We start from the raw sequence: 17,376 nt of genomic DNA on the forward strand, positions 1-17,376 counted from the left end.
ATCAAATGATATTAAATAATAAAAATTCCATTATATTCTGCCAAAAATCTTTATTCTTCTGGTACTGTATTGCATTAAGTATAATGCTTGTTAATATATTACTATGTCGCAAGGTAAGTAATGAAAACTTAATAACTAGTGAATAATTTAACATTAAATGAGTTTCTAGTGATTAAACACGTAGAGCCGTTATTTGGTATGTATAAATACTGAATATATATTTCAAATCTACATCTTGCTGCCAATCAAGTGCGCCGGCGTATCAGCACATCGGGTACGGAAACATCGATGTAACGGAACGATGTCTTTGCTGTCCGCGCCATGTTCAAATAGCGCGGTTGTAACTCATAGTGACGTAGTCCAAGAAAAATTCCAATTATCTCATACTGAGACGACAGACGGTTGCTTTTGCGTTGATCCTAATAACTGCATCATTGCGAGAAGGAAAATTTTGTTACAGAAATACTTGTCATTGAGTTTTAACTGAAACGTGGCTTAAAATACGAAAGTTCGCAACATATCTTCGAAGAAGGATTTATTACAGTGGCAGAGTGCTTTTCGAAATTAAGTGACGTAATGTATTTTACTTCCATGCGGGTAATTACCAGTAGAGAGTCTCCACCCTGTGTTTCCTAGTGTTCAAGTGATTTCTTTTAAAACAATATACGTTTTAAGATTAAAAAGTAAATAGAGACATGCTTCAAACAGATGATTTACCGCGTATGACACCATTGTCACCCGGCAACAATGTAATAGTTCTGAAGTTAGCAGAATTTATCAGCAAGGTAAATACTAAATGTTTGAAAATTTTTGATGTTCATATATGTGTAATCTGTAAGTGTATATACATACATTTTTACATATATACATATACTTATTGACACATGTGAATGCTCGTGAATATTGCATGTGAATGCTTCCATACATGTCCACGTACTTGCTTGATCACTCATGAACTTGTATTAACAGTTTAAATATGGCAACTACGCACAGTGTGTACCAACATGACCGTAAGCGAAGTTCCTTTAATTTGATTTCATACAATTCCATTCCCTCTCTTTCTTTCAAAGACATACGCGTAAACACACATTTTCTCTCTCTCTCTCCCTCTCTCTCTCTCCCTCTCTCTCTCCCTCTCTCCCTCTCCTCCTCTCTCTGTTCCTCACGCACCTAAAAATAATAAATACTAATGTATTAACAAATTACAAATTTCTGAAAGAACTTTCTTTTACACTTACAAATTGTATTTACATTTATCACAATACAAAATTATCTATATAGAAATTTAGACGGATACGATTTATCGAATTATCGACAAACACTTTAGTTTTCTATGAAAACTACGAAGAAAGATACCTTAGTTGTCATTTTTCCATACTTCAACTATCAATCTAACTTGCAAATTATATAGTTTTTATTAACATATTAATGATAGGAAATATGTACATTTATATTATTATTGCTATTCAAGTAGGGTTAGCCAATATCATTATCCAATCAAACAATGTGATTTTATAATAAATAACGGAATAAATTCAAATGACAGAAAAATAACTATAAATATAATTATTACTACAAAAAAGAACGAAAGCATTCGTAATTATACATATGTGTAGATATAATCTCGAAAAATTTCATTGTGTATACTCTGAAATCAAAATAATCATATATGAATAAAGCAATAGTAAAATATGTTTTACATCTGTGCATATGTAAATGAATGTTAACGAAACCATTACGTAATGAGTGCAAACTTCCATGCAATAGAAAAACTGGTGAAAATGCAATGAAATAATAACATCGTTATATAAGTAAGTATAATATATTGCACTTTAATAAAGCATCGATAATTCGTTTCGAAAATCAAAATATCTTTGCTAACCGTTACATTTATCTTCTGCTTAATTCCGGTATTTAATTAAATTATACAAATATGTACGCGCATAAATGAACTTTTTTAACTTTTATGTTTATCTACTTTATAAATTACGCCGTAAATAACCTCGAATGAGTTAGTACCACGTGTATTTGTATATTAATTTGTAATCTTCATTGCATCATCAAACAGTATCATGGTATTCCAATAACCATTAGCATTTGAAACAAAGAAATTAATATTCCGTAAATTGGAATAAGAAATGGAGTACGTCAGAAATTTAAATCCAATGAGGACAGTTTAATGACAAACGGATTGGTCGTTTATGGAAAAATATAGGGAGAAGCATAGACTTGGTGCGGCCCTGAGAAACGACGTTGCCGAAGTGAATGCTGAGTCACATATCGCGAACGATCTCTCCCAGGAAGGTGTGCTAGTTCGTTTCTCTGTGAAATGCACTGTATTGCATTAGTATAACGTTATCACTGTTAGAATTATAACATCATTAAACCAAAATGATTTAAGTAAGGGGGTACTTGGCGCTTGTCGCGGGCCTCGAATATTTAATGGAAACGAATTTAAGGCAGCCTTAGGCCCGGTAGTTCGTGTATCTGTCAGTTTCTACAATTAAATCGAAGTTCTTACTTTTTACTGGAACTGCAACGGTGTGTCAGTGAAAATAAAGTGTTAGTATTAATTCAAAAAAGTATCGCCTTGAATTGTCAAACGAAATTCGAGGCATGCGTAGGACGTGCGCGACGTGTACCGAAGTTTGACGTGGTTAGTGTGTGTTTTGAGGTTATTTTTGTGTTCGTGTAACTGACCTATACTTGTTTAAAGAGAGCTGCGAATCTTTATTTTCATTCTGACAGTCTGTCGAATAAGTTCCTCCAGCAAGTACTTTGAAAATCATCTTTCTTAATCTAATTCAAATTCTGTATTGATTACACTGAAAAAAAAAAAACAGAAATTTAAAGAGTGGTGTTTGATAACATTGATAATAATTAAGGACACGATATTGGATTTCCTATTATAAAGTAGTGGATAAAATTTTATTCATAGTCAGCATATTATATCTGTGAACAGTCATGGAAACGTTATTAAATATTCAGACTAATCCAAGACATCAACAAAACAACGGTTCAACATGAACATTTGTTTCTTTGTGATAACTTGCCTCAAAACGTGCCAAGCCATTGTGACAATAAGCTGAACTAATTCGGATTATAAATAAATTTGTCAATTGGAAATAATTTAAATATCAAAAACACAAAATGTTGTGTATAAAGAAATTATACCACGAGGAACTATTCCAATTAGCACTGCTACTTTCCTTATTAAGACTAGACCCGGAATCCTACCTTGGTTTGGATATTCAAACCATAGGTGTAGGTTCATTAGATCTAAACAATGGGTCTAGGTGGCACACCGATGTTCATACAATAGTTCATCGCCCTATCTTTGTTCATCCAAAAAACCTAGATTCTATGCTTTTAAATTACGAGAGAGATTTATTTGAAGACTTAAATTCATTAGGAAGATACAATAGAATAAATTCTGGTTTAAATGACATCCATGCATATCTGTTAAACACTGAGGAATCTGGAAGAGATGTTGATATAGCAGGACCTAGTATATCATTTTCTACAGACCTAACTAGGAATATAACATCACCTGATCCATCAAATTCTTCGCAAAGTCCTGACGAACCGGCTAATACAGCAGAACTTACTCAAGAGGTATTTTTTTTCTTATACTTGTTAATGTAAATTTTGGGTTTAACTTTAATTTGACCGTTATTTTACTTTTATCATTATTATTATAATTAATTCAGATGTAAAAGATACTAATGCGAGTACTAAAATTATTGGATAATTTTATATATGTTTGATATACATAAATTATACTTATTTTTTTAATGTATCAAAGTAATTATAATACTGAGGCAAAGCATTTAATCCAAGATTTATTTGTTTTTATATGACAGTATTCATTACTTTTAAATTATAAATTTATAATACAAAATATATATACCAGAGAGTTTTCTGTTCCTATCTTAAAATTATAAACTGTATAAGCTTCTAACAATTCTTTTAATTAAACATTTTTTTATGTAACTGAGAAAATATTTTGTAGTTCAGTATGTGTACATAAGTTGTTTATTTTAATTTCATTACTTTTATTTTATATTTATTTTAAATGTACGATAATGTTAATAAGTTAATAATAACTTAATAATAACTTGTTGATGTTACCATGCATTTAAAATAAAAGTAAAATGAAAATAATAAAACATTTTTAAAATACTTAAACATTATTTTATGTAATGAAAATATTTAATTAATTATTCATCACTTGTTTACAAATTATCTCTCCTTGATAATATTTTATATTACCGCAATAAAAAACAAAATTTAGTTAAAAGATATAACTTAATAACAGTATGCCGTGTCAGCGATCGTATTGTCAAAAATACATTACCACGTGTCCTTGAGTCCTTGCAATGACCTGCAGCGGTCAAAAATTTTGCAATATTTTTAGTTATGTCGGCCGAAAACTTCAGTATATTCATATTTCCGATAATATACATTTATTTTTAACCTTATAACGTATTCTTTATATTCTATATTTATTTTCTTTCTATATTGATACTATTGAAAATTTTATATTTGCAAGAAAATATAAAGTTAAATTTTTTTATTTTTAAACTTGTTTAGAATAAATCAATCACTGTTGTTATCTTGTATTTGAAATTTTGTATGCATAAAGAATATTGTCTATGTGTTAGTACCGAGTAGTATTGAGGTTCTCATTTCGCATTGAGGTACTATTCAAATTACGAGAGTATTTTCATATATTATCTGATATGTAGGTACAAAATATTTCAAGTAATTTAAATAACTTTGTTCTGTCGAATTATGTATAAAGCATGTTCAAAAGTAATAATTTAAATTTGAAGTCAGTAAAACAAAGACGAAACGTTTTATTTATATTTAAATTCAATATTAGCAAGTTGAGGCATTTAAAGTTGTTTCACTATATACCGTATTTAGTTTATTGATATTTATAAAAGGAAACATATAATATTAATTAATAAAACTAATTAAATAAAATACACAAGTTAACCAGGTTATTTTATGTTATTTTAGTTATATTGTAGTAATTTTTCTATCAGTTTCACATAAGTAGTATTTACCTATACCATTTTCTTAGCAATACCCTTGAATATCCAGGTCACCCATATCAGTTAACTAGGTTAATTAATTACGTTTCTATTTTTTTAATCCAGTATTTAGACGTGTATCGCATGCTTTTAAAATATCTTCAAGAAATATTTTTTTTATAAAGTATACTTCGAAAATCACATTTAAAGAAAATTAAATACATATATCTCAAGAAAAATAATGCTTTTAAAGTTAATAAATTTTATATGAATTTAAAAATAGTACTGCGATAAACATTTTAAAATTATGAATTGGAAAATTAAGAAACCTCAGCTTGCAAGATAACTAATTATTATTTTGTCTAAATATAAATGTTCTGAATTATATATCATGTATATGTCCGTAAATCGATTAGGTATTCTCTGATTAGATAAATATCCATATATGTGTATTGTAAATCGCTTACGTTCTGCATATTATTTGTGTATACTTCCTCCTACAGACAACCTTTGTCATTGGATCATACGATTTAATTAAGTATCAATTTATTTCATTCCATTCCAATTCTAACTGTTACATAACATGAAAAACGGTAAATATTTTCTACAGAAGTAAAAATTGTATACACAAAGAGGGCTATTAAATTCCAAGACGTATTTTGTTACTTTTACATATATTATGTATAATTTTCAATTATATATTACACGTGAAAAAGCATCTTACCGTAAGAAAAAAAAAGTACTCATTTGTGGAGATTTTAATTTTACATATCAGTTTTTAAAATTCGTTTAAAATTGTAAATAACAGATACAAAGAGTACGTTGATTAGCATAAAAATCAAAATAATATTTTCTAATATACATATATAAGAAACTCTTCTCATTTATTTTATCAGCTGGTCACTAACTCAATGAACTTGAAGATTTGTAGAATGTCACAGATTTAGTACCGATGCTCTACGCTTCTCTTTTACAAAGACTTTTTTCGTTCTCCTGGAAATTTAACATTTTCATTAGTACAGTAATTAAATATTTTGATCGCGGTAATTTAACTTCCTTTGATTGGTAAATTTGGTTTTTAATCATGAATTATAAATATTGTGGTCATAAGCACATGTGACTTGTCGGTGATCGCAGACCTCTTTTTATCGCGTGGCACTGCATCATCAAAATTTCCTGCGAATTCTCGTACAACGGCCTCGATTGCAAAAATAATTGTGTGGAAATACACGAATATAAACGCGTTTCTGGTCGGTTTCGTGAAAAAAAGAGGCGAAAATGCCAGATGCGACCTCGATTCGTTGAAAATTGACGAAAAAGCTTTTCGAAACGTGCTTTTTTCTTTTTCGGAATCTAGTAGATATTCTTGCTTGAAATAACAGCGTATGAATATATTCTATGATTTATTAAGTGTTTATTATTGATAAAAGAAAAAATTAAGAATTTATTGATAACAAAATAAGAATTCTATTAAAACTTAATACTTGGAATATAACTTTTCTTTTACTTGTTTGCTACGGACGTATTTCTATTTATATACTAATTTTAAATGATATCATAATATTTTTTAAAAATATAATATTCACATTAATAAAACATATATGTATTTTATTGAAGAATAGCGACACACATATTGTACCGATAAATTGACCAGCCGTCTGGTACAATCTGATAGAATCAAAGCGTATTATTTAACGGATTTAATTATCATCTATTATCAAAGGACACACATGTATTGCCTTTTTACGCAGTAAAAGACAATGTTCGTTTATACAAACATCGCATTGTGCCAATTGCCTAAATTTCTCTGGCAATTGGTTGATGATATTTTATAAAGAGAATGGGCATATTGTATTTCTTCTTCTACGCAATTATTATTACTTATAAACGCGAAAAACAAAAGTAATATACAACATACAAAAGATACTATATTGTAATTGTATAACAATAATCAACATTTGATTTAAAACAAACAATTACTTAATTTAAGAAATTATAATAAAATAAATTATTATATAAATATATATATAAGAATATTATTAATAGATTCAAGTAAAATGTGAATATTATTTGATAATAAAAGGGGTCAATTGTTATTAGTCCAATGTTCGTTGAACAAAGGATTTTATAAAACACTCTTTATCTTGTATGCTACCATTACTCATAATTTCTTTCTTCTTCTGTCATGTATTTATAATTGGCATTCTGCCGCATCCACTTGCGTTTTCTCTATTGCGCTGTATCCCAAGTTGTACATGCGCGCCTTTGCTTTACTATATGTGGAGCAAAAGAGAAATCAGATAAGTTGCAACTATATTTGTAAAATATCTCTAATAAATATGAGTTTCGCAAGCGCGTTTTAACTTTACATCACTTATCTGTATAACCTTAGCACGATCGGCTGGTCATTACATATTGTTTGTTAAAATTCAAGTATCTGTTCATTGTCAACTGCCACATATTTATATTAAGAATGAGAATGATATACATACATGGTAGCTTCGCCACGTTGACATTTATTGGCGCTTACATCAGTGAAAATGAATTCTATTATTCACGATGTAGCTACTTATGTTAGCTAATAGTTAAAGGTTTAAGCGCTTTAGATATCTTATTTGTCCCAACCTTGCAGTTTCTGTTTTTTAATAAAAAATGAAATTTTTCAATAAATTTTAAGGTTGAATAGATTCTGAATGGTAGAATTAATTATGTATATTCCTTTTAATAGAACAGCCTATATAAAAGGTATAAATATATGTAAATAATCTTTTAATTGACATTTATATTATCTTTGTATACTTATAGTAGTAATCAAACGTTATAGTTTTTGCTTACTAGATTAATTTCTAATTTAATGATCTGACCATTAAAATCTAGATTTCAATAAATTCAAATCATTTAGAAACTACAAGTGTTTCCTATTTAGAAATAGACAGTATTGCCTTATCGTTTAGGTCACTTACATTTGTTATTATTTTGTGTTTATCTTTCATTTCTTGTACTCATGTTACGCATAAGTACACAGGCTAGCAATATCAGCGTGTAGTTAAATTATTAACATCCTTTAATTGATTGTATTCGATCTATAAAAAGTTTGTTTCGTCTAGAGTAATATCTCGCAAAATATTTTATAAGGATGTATTTCAAAAATATTTAAATTACATTTTTCCCCGTACATTTTTCTTGGAAATAAGATTATAATTATAACCTACATTTTTGGGTATAATTAATTATGGTGTTAATGCTATATATACATATGTATATATAAAACAAATATTCAATATTCGTGACAATCATGGTAAAACCCTGTTAGTGTGAAAACATCGGGGGCGGAGTTGATGTCTTTGAATTCGTAGCAAGTTTTCATTCCCAGAATTAACCCATTTGTGTTCAATTGATAAAATAAACAGCGAGCGAAAATGAACGTAAGAATAAAACTGCTATTAAACTAGTACTAAATAGGTTTATTGTTTCATAATAGAAAGAAGTACAATTAATTGGTCAGATTTCCTCGATTAAGGCGTGTCATGGATTGAAATATATATTCAATTAGATTAAATAAAATTGTAATGTACGTCAGTTTGTTTGACTTTTATTTATCTCATTGACCTGCAGGACCAAATGGAACTTTAAAAATATAAGAACACAGTTGTGGAGATCAAAAATAGTTCAAAGAACGCAACAAGATATATATTATAATTAATGATGGTTTTATTGTTGGTGACGTTCTTTGATTTAATATATACAGACACTGCGTTCAATTTATTTTCTGTCTTATATTTAACTAAAGTTTTAATTAGGTCTTTGCAAAAATCAAACAGTGTTTCATACAATATCTTCTAAGGGATGATTTCCTCAAGTATTTAAGATATTTTTTTTTGGTTTTCTCTTTGCCGCTTTCTTGTCAAACTTGAATCACATTCTAGTTGAAATCGTTGCACTCATTACAATCAAACTCTTATTTGCAAAATTTCTCTTAGCGCTGCTCGTTTAACTATTGGAGAAAACTTTGACGCTCTGTCGAATCGCTTTTTCCGTTAATGATTTTCTTTTTTTCTTTCCTCAAAAAATTGCCAATTACATCCTAACATTTGTATAAGAAGTTCATAATTTTCCGCTACATCGTTTCATTATCTTCTAAATGCAAAACTCGCTACTGCTCGGTCTGTGAAAATTCTCACACCCGTATCATTGTTTGTAATATGTTTTATAAAAGTAACGATAACGGCTTCCTCTTTTACATAAAAATACAACTATGCATCTTTTTACATTTTTTTCCGCTCGCAATCATGTTCCGGACTAAAATTTAAGCAATATTAAGGAAATATATTTAACTAAACACAGTTAAGACTTTTTATCATGCATAACATCAGGAATCTTTGCTTGAAATATTTTTCACCTCTTATCCATAATGAATGCTCAAGTATTAAAATAATAAGAAGATTCCAAATAATTTCGTTTAGCTTATTTTTCTACGTAATTATATTCGGAAATATAGCGTAGTCTGCCTTCAATTTTGTATGATAGACCTCGCAATGAATGTCTAGCAGCTTATCTTCTTTACTATTTAATAGCAGCGAAACGTAGCTAGGTATATAATACCTAATTGTTTAAGCAGCAATGCGTGTGTCCTTGTTTCAACGATGAATCTTTTCCTTCACTTCTTTCTGTAATAATATTTCTTTAACAACGCATACATTCTCATATTTGTCCTCGAAGTTCGATAGGTTTAGGATATTAAGCATTCTCCTTTAAATCTCCTTCGTAGTTTTTTCGCATCTAATTTCTGTTTCCCTCTTAAAATTTTTGATTTTTATTATGTATTTTAATTTCTAGAAGTATTAACCGTTTAGTTGTATAGTTGTTCAAGCAGAAGAAATTTTCACTGATGCCTTGTCTAACTTTGTATTTATATCTTTCTTTTTAACAGTCGTTCTGTATGATGTTTATTTTTGCCTTCGACAAGACAAACTTAAATTCTTCTTCGTACGTTTTTTGATGTTTTAATATCTATTTACGACAATCGCTTTCACAATGTTGCGTTATATTTGAAGTAGAGATTGTCTGATATGCCTTAATATGATAGTTGATAACTCGGAGAGAATTATCTTATACATATGTTCGTAAGTGGAAAATTGTCCCTTTTTGATACCTCTCTTAATGTTGTCTTGAAACTAGTTCAGTTTAAAGGAGAAATACAAATAAACTCTTTCATAATCTACTCAAATTTAAGGTATTTTTTAACATTAAAAAGATACGATTGGCTCTAAAATGGCTGACGAAAAGTAATAGAATTGAAAATTCGTTAAATATTAATTGAGAACCTAATCATCATCTTCCTATGTCTCATCAAGGTTATCACGCGGTAAAATAAATGTCTGTTTCGTTTATTCCCTTTGATTGCACGCATCATTGATCGGAAATCCGATCTCTTACATTTTCTGAGATATTTAATTGTTTGCATCTATATTCAATATATTCGTACTTCATTTACACGAAAAAAATTACCCACGAGATTTAATTCTTATACTTATGAATTAAATTCTTATTAAAAACATGCTACCGATTTGGCTAGCACTTACGACATACATGTTGATAGAAAGCTTTTTGATTTTTATCTCTTCTTGAATAGTATATATGTATATATATATATATAATAAAACATCTACACTTCCAAAAAATGTAACAAGTTAACTATGTTATATAACGATTTTATTAGCGAATTGATTTAGTTATCAAGAGGAAAGATATAATGAACGAAATATATGAAATTCTTATTTGCACTTGCGAAGAGCAGAATTGTAATCTTATAATTCTTGATTTTATTTCCCTGATATATCGGAAGAATTATTTGCTATAGAAATATATTGATAAACCTTTACCATAAAATTACTGATAGTTGCTGAAAAATACTTTATACATTTAACTGCGATACTTTACTCGTAGAAGGAAAACTAAGTTAATTCATGATATGTAGATTATCTCTGGAACGTCATTTCGTTTCCTCTAGATTATTGTGATACATATCATAATCGTAAATGCAGTATAACAAGTATTTATTAAAATATATATATTATACGTAATTGACCTTGCCCATTTATTATTATATAAAGTTCGGTTGCAGATTTTATTCACTATATATTCTGTATAGAAAGAGTATTTATTGACTTGTAAAGAAGATTTTAAAATACTTTATCAGGCGTAAAGATTTTTCGTTCGCGTCACAGAAATAGTAATCCATAAATTTTCATAAATCAGCATAGTAAAGGTATGCAAATGATAACCCTGTTGACCCGATATGGTTGAAGAACAAAGGTATACACCTTTTCTCGCACGTATTCACCAGTTGGAATCCCAGTTGGGTATCTTCTAGTGCGACTCGCGTTGTCCCCGAGATAAGATTTAGGTTAGCCGTTGTGTATATGTGTCTTTCTACGTAAATTTACTAAATTGGAGTTACTTCCGGTTAATTGGCACATAAGATGGCGCGAAGGAAGAAAAAGCAGCCGCGGATGATCTCTGTCTTTGTACATGATGATGTAGGTTTCAGACATTGCTTAATCGTATATTAAATGTTTTCTTGTGAAAAGTGTTTTAAATTATAATGCTTACTATATGAAGAAAATAAAATCATATTTTACATAATAATTTGTTTGATATGCTTATCTCGAAGATTACACTCGTAATTGTTGTATTATTTAATATCTATATGTACAGTAAATAAAGATCAGTGAATAATTTATCATATACGAAGTATAAATAATTGCGACAATGATTAGAATAATATTATACAATTTTAACAAATAAAATATATAATTAATTTATAATAGATAAAACTATTTTATACAATATACATTATATATATATATATTTTTTGTAGTGGGGAAACTAAAATAATAAACTAAACTAATAAATAACGTATTAACAATGTACATATAACACTAGCACATAGAATTATTTTATTCTTATATTTAGAATACCTACTTAATAAAAAAAATTTGTATTGTTTTGTTTCTGTTTCAGGTATGTACTATTAATCCAACTTCATTTGGTAATGAACATTACTTAGACATTTTCAATATCCTACTCTTCTGTGTGATAAAACTGAGTCTTTTAAAATTTGTTAAAAGAAAGTTCTGTTAATTTATTGTACCAACATTTATGGTAAGTTTTTCATATATCGAATGTCGGATTACTACGATGAAATCTCTATCGTGTATAAATACGAGGTATAAATCTCATGTGTAGCATATGAGGTTAAAGAGTATCGCCTTATTTCTTATTTTCATCGTTAAATCTCCGATTAATATTTATTATTTTAACATAAAAACATATATTAGATGTATAGCAAGCAATAGTACACTCTTATGAATCAGTAAAACGAAATAAGTAGCATTGCAAAATAGTGACGGTACATTCGTGTCGTCTTAATTTTAATGTGAAAACATTTAGCGTTTCAGAGCTTAAAAATTAATGATAGGAAAAAATGCACGAGTGCTAACTAAAAATACAAGAAATTGTGATTATTTGCAATTCTTCAGATTGTTTGGGAAAAGTGTTTTAAAAAGATTTCAGCCAAGGTTAACAAGATCGAAACCAGTCACAACAGCCTTTGCAAAAATAACTACATTCTGTGCTTTACAACGTCCGTTCTTTCGAGTGCAATGTTCTTGTAACCTTCGCAAATTGTACCCACGCATATTTGGCGTGTCTTGACTCTATGCTTTTTTTCTCTTTTTCCAATTATACATTCAAACAAATTATAGAAAGTAAAAAGTTCTGAAAAGTGCTTATAGAAGATTATAATTACTCTAGCTACATTTATATATATTTTTTAAATTATTATATCGATATAAATTTATATCTGACAATATAATTTATAAGCATTGTATCTCTATTATCCTGTTTTGTCAACAGTACTTTTTCTTTATCGATAGATCGAAGTAATCGATCGGTTGATACAAGTGGTATCTTTATTACCATTTATCGGTTAAATCATTTTGTTAAATCAAAATGATTCATCTAGATTTATTGTAAGAACTTATTTATCGATGACAATTTTTACTGTTATTATTTTACATTTTGTTAATTAAATATATTTATACTTCACTTATACATGTTACACTTAACTTATTCATTTGTTTGTCACTGTCATATATTTTAGCTTCGTTTTCTTATGAAAAGATTATCAAACTTTAATCGAAAAGTTCAATAATGTTGTTAATATTGTGATAGAAAATAAGAGAGTGAACTATTTCCGATTGTAATACATATTTTATTTTTATTCTATGCAATGTAAGTATGTATAAAAATACAAAAATAAAAAATATATATGTATTTTTAACTAATATAAAATTCATACTTTTCTTTCAAGGATATCAATAACATTTGTTTAAATTGCTTCTAAATTAGCATCTGTTATTGTAATAATTTACAGCGTGTATTATATTCGAAAACAATGAAAGGTACGGATAGTACAGCAAATTACTTTACCTACTCTGATATATTAAAATATTGCATGTATAGATATTTATATATTTATATATTTATCTCAGATATTTATATATTTAAGAACAATGTCACATTGTTTTATACACTATATTTCAAGTGTTACCTAAATAGTATTATTTCATTGTACTTCCCCCCTAATAATAGAATTTCGTACATCTAAATCGATGCAATTTAAGATATCTTAATATTATTCTTAGAACACTCGATACATAGTACGTTTAATATTATATTTAGCCGAAAATTACTTACTGTATAATTAGATAGTACCCACTTTAGATACATGATACGCGTACATAATTACAACGCTGATTATACAACAAATTTGCTTAAACTAAAAAATAATAATAATTGTCATTATTAATAGATGTGCATGTGTTACTTTACACACAGATTAGTGCAACGTATTTTCTTAAATAATATCTTTTATAAATCCAGGAAAAATTCAACAAAATTTTAATACAATTGAATTCCACAAAAATTACGTAAAACTGCATTGTTTGTAACTATTTCTTAATTAAACATTATTTTATCCTATATACGAAGGTAGTTGCACTTTTTAGAAGAATTTAATTCCTAAATAATTTTCGCAAGAATTTTCTGATAGTAAAACGATCTTAATACAGTAAGTTATATAATCTTCTATACTGCGTACTTAGTCATCTTTTTTAAAGAGCGACAAACATGTGCAATTATACCAGAAAATGTATGCCTTCTCCGAAAATTATAATTTTCATCCTTGAATCACAGACATCGATACAATATCGCCTTATAAGTCATCGGGAAACCTTGAACCTAAGACACCTGACCGCGCGTTGGAAACTTAAACATGCACAATAACTTGATATGTTTGTTAAACATCCTATTAATCATAACCACACATACTGCTCTGAAAGTTTACTGCCAATTTTCTCTCACTCTGTGGTTATTTCCCCAGCCACGGCTCACTTGTGATTTGTGATGATAATTACCGACATAACGCTAGTGCGTGACGTAACTCGACGCCATTCGCACAGTAGTATACAGTAGTGTACAAATGCTTGTTTCTTCGTGCGATATGAAATATCATATGGTTGGATGTTAGTTTCAAATAATCACGAAATTGCAAAACTTCCACCGTAAACAGATAGCTTTACAAATTTGATGTATAGTCATAGTAATTTCGTGTATAAACATGCAAATGTTGCAAATATTGCAAATTTCGTAATCAATTACGCATTACAAACAAATATACTCGATTTTATCTTCTAGTATAGGACAAGTTTACTTTTACTACAAACTCGCAATCGCACTTCGAATTTCTATACAGATTCATTCCTTTTTCTTCTTTTTTTCTTTTCTTTTTGAGATGCTTAAAAAGCTAGGTAGACGTTGATTTCGCTTTGTGATCGTAAATGTTATAATAAGTGTTGTACTTTGAACACTTTGTATACATATTATTACACATTACATGCATTCTTGTATCTTCATATGTTCCACACAGATAAAAATCGACTAATATTAATACAGATTTCATAAAGATTCTTTGGGCTAACAGAGCTGAGTAATTACCGATTCCTTTGGCCAATCATAATCTTTATCATGGCGTTTGAACGTGCTCGTGAATCAATGACAGTGTTAGTTATGGGTCAATATTAGTAGTTCCGTAATATAAAACTTTCTCTCGTATCAAAGTCCGGAAACAATAATCGACTTAAGACCAGAAACAGCATGATTTTCGCTCGCGGCGAAATTCAACCAGTTCGTGGTATGGGTAGGAGCACTCCAATGCCTATCCGGTACTGGTCGTTATCTCCTCACATGCACAGACCAATCTGTCGTAATCGTTGTCTTCATTCTGGTCGTCGCCGTCATTAAAGTCATTCTCCTGAGTAGTATCGTCGTCGATGTCACTACTTGATCGATACTATCAAGAATTCGAACGTTTTCAATAAGTATTCGATGTTGGTTTCGGAGTGTCTTTCGGGCGACACTACTAGCATTGCTCGTTGATTTCTCAGTAAATTGATTTCGTGAAGTGTTCGAGTGAAAACTGTGAGTTTCGACGAAACACAACCTAAAATAGCGGTGACGTTCTGCATCCAGTGAAACATAAGTGCGGTGTGTAGACCGAAAACGAAGTTTTTATCAGAGTTTTCACAGTGATATATCTTTTAAGTAAGATTTACTTTTTTTTAACTGTACGGAATATTTAACTCGATCAATATGTCTAAGGTGGTAAGTTGAAGAAAATCTGAATTTAAAAAAAGAAAAAAAGAAAGAGTCTAAATGTAGAATTGCTTAGACTTCTCCATCTGCTTCTATACTTTTTATTAAATTTTGACTACTTCATTTACATCATTTTTTTTTTTTTTTTTTTTTTAAGTAAGTTTGTAAAATAAATTTATTGTTTCAAGCAAACCATTTGGTCTTTCAATTCGTTTCGTTTCGATTTTCGAAAGTTATCAAGTATGTTTCTTTTTCTAATATCTCTATATATTTATATATTTAAGAAAATCAATATAAAAAGAAAATTTAATCGGTACGCTTTAAAGTCCTTTTATTAGTTACATAGGATACAGAAATATAAAAATATCATTTTTACCATAGTTATTAAATGAAGGTACTTAGGTACTACATGCCATATCATAACCTTACTTTCGGACGTTGATGGAGAAATATTAGGAAGGACAATTAGCTTTGATCTTCGATAGATTCGTCGCTAAAACTATTTAAATATCTGTAACTTAATGTATAGTAGACCCGTTCAATATCAGGAAAACAATGTACTCCAAAAGTACTGAAAAGCAAAGGTCAGATATTGGAAAAGTGAAATATTCCAGAATGTTATGGAAACCCTCTAGCGGAGATTACCGAAAGCATCTTTATTTCATGTAGAGTTAAAGTTAAAATCATTTATTTGATGGAATACAATAAAAATTCTGTTCCTCTGTTTCATTCTCTTGAATCAATTTTCAACTGAAATTTATTATTTTTAATTGTAATAATTTAATATTTAGTTAATTCTCTTAGTTGCTATAATCTTAATTTATAGGTTTATTAAGGTATTGTACATATATAAAATTGTGTTTCTTTATAGTGTCACAAATGAATAAGTAAAACAAATAATTTATAAATATACATGTTTTAACATATTGCCTGTTCAAGATTTTTTTGTCTCCTTTATCTGTGAGTAAATTAATTTCTTAGATTCGCTGTCGGTAGTAAATATCACTTCTGATTTTAAATTCTCTTTTGCTATTGATATACAGCTCGATTGTATCTAAAAATCATTCTCCATGGTTTTTCGGGTACTTGCAATAGCTGAACAAAAAAAAAATATTTCGAACAAAAAGTGGCCAGCTTTCAATCGGCTACAGATCGTGATATTGAAAATTAAAAAAAAAAAAAAAAGATTTTACTTCGATGAAAAGGACACCTCTGCTTTCTTGTTTTGTAGAAATCTTTTTTAAGGGAAACCATAGAAATAAACAACTATTATATTGTCTTTTCTAGTCATTCGTACAATAAGTTTTACGACATTCGAGTTATAGTATCCTTTAAACTAATCATTCTTCGACACAAGTACCTTAATAGCTTTTTGTAGAGAATTAAAAAAATGCATCAAATGGTGTATAACAAAATGTATTATTTAAAAAGAACAGAGCTTACCTTGACCTTTCATCGATTTTTGTTTTTGAAATTGTCAATATGACGATCTGTAGTCGATTGAAAGCTGGTCACTTTTTGCTCGAAACATTTTTTTGTCCAGCTTTTGCAAGTGCTAAAAAATCATGGATAGGTAGTGATTTTCAAGCCACCCTGTACATGCATCTATGATTATACTGTT

General features: G+C 28.8%; 1 protein-coding gene and 1 long non-coding RNA gene across 6 annotated transcripts in view; one reads left to right on the forward strand and one right to left on the reverse strand.

Moving 5' to 3' along the window:
- Positions 1–30: 30 nt before the first annotated feature.
- On the reverse strand, positions 31–1,390 carry LOC126919903 (uncharacterized). The gene is made up of 2 exons (XR_007711809.1): positions 1,239–1,390; positions 31–1,170 (listed from the first exon to the last, which is right to left on the reverse strand). It is a non-coding gene; the product is annotated as an uncharacterized LOC126919903 (long non-coding RNA).
- LOC126919852 (segmentation protein cap'n'collar) overlaps positions 364–17,376 on the forward strand; it is a 111,464-nt gene continuing 94,451 nt past the window's right edge. The window contains exon 1 of one of the 5 annotated variants that reach the window (XM_050729483.1): positions 364–785. In XM_050729483.1, coding sequence (XP_050585440.1) covers positions 696–785 — 90 coding nt within the window. In that variant the 5' untranslated portion in view covers positions 364–695. Of the gene's footprint in view, positions 786–2,268; positions 3,616–11,389; positions 11,579–15,360; positions 15,765–17,376 lie in introns of those variants that run through there. The other 4 variants (XM_050729482.1, XM_050729484.1, XM_050729485.1 and 1 more) reach the window with 4 other exon arrangements.

This window comes from Bombus affinis, chromosome 8, assembly GCF_024516045.1.
Source record: "Bombus affinis isolate iyBomAffi1 chromosome 8, iyBomAffi1.2, whole genome shotgun sequence".
Classification (NCBI taxonomy): domain Eukaryota; kingdom Metazoa; phylum Arthropoda; class Insecta; order Hymenoptera; family Apidae; genus Bombus; species Bombus affinis.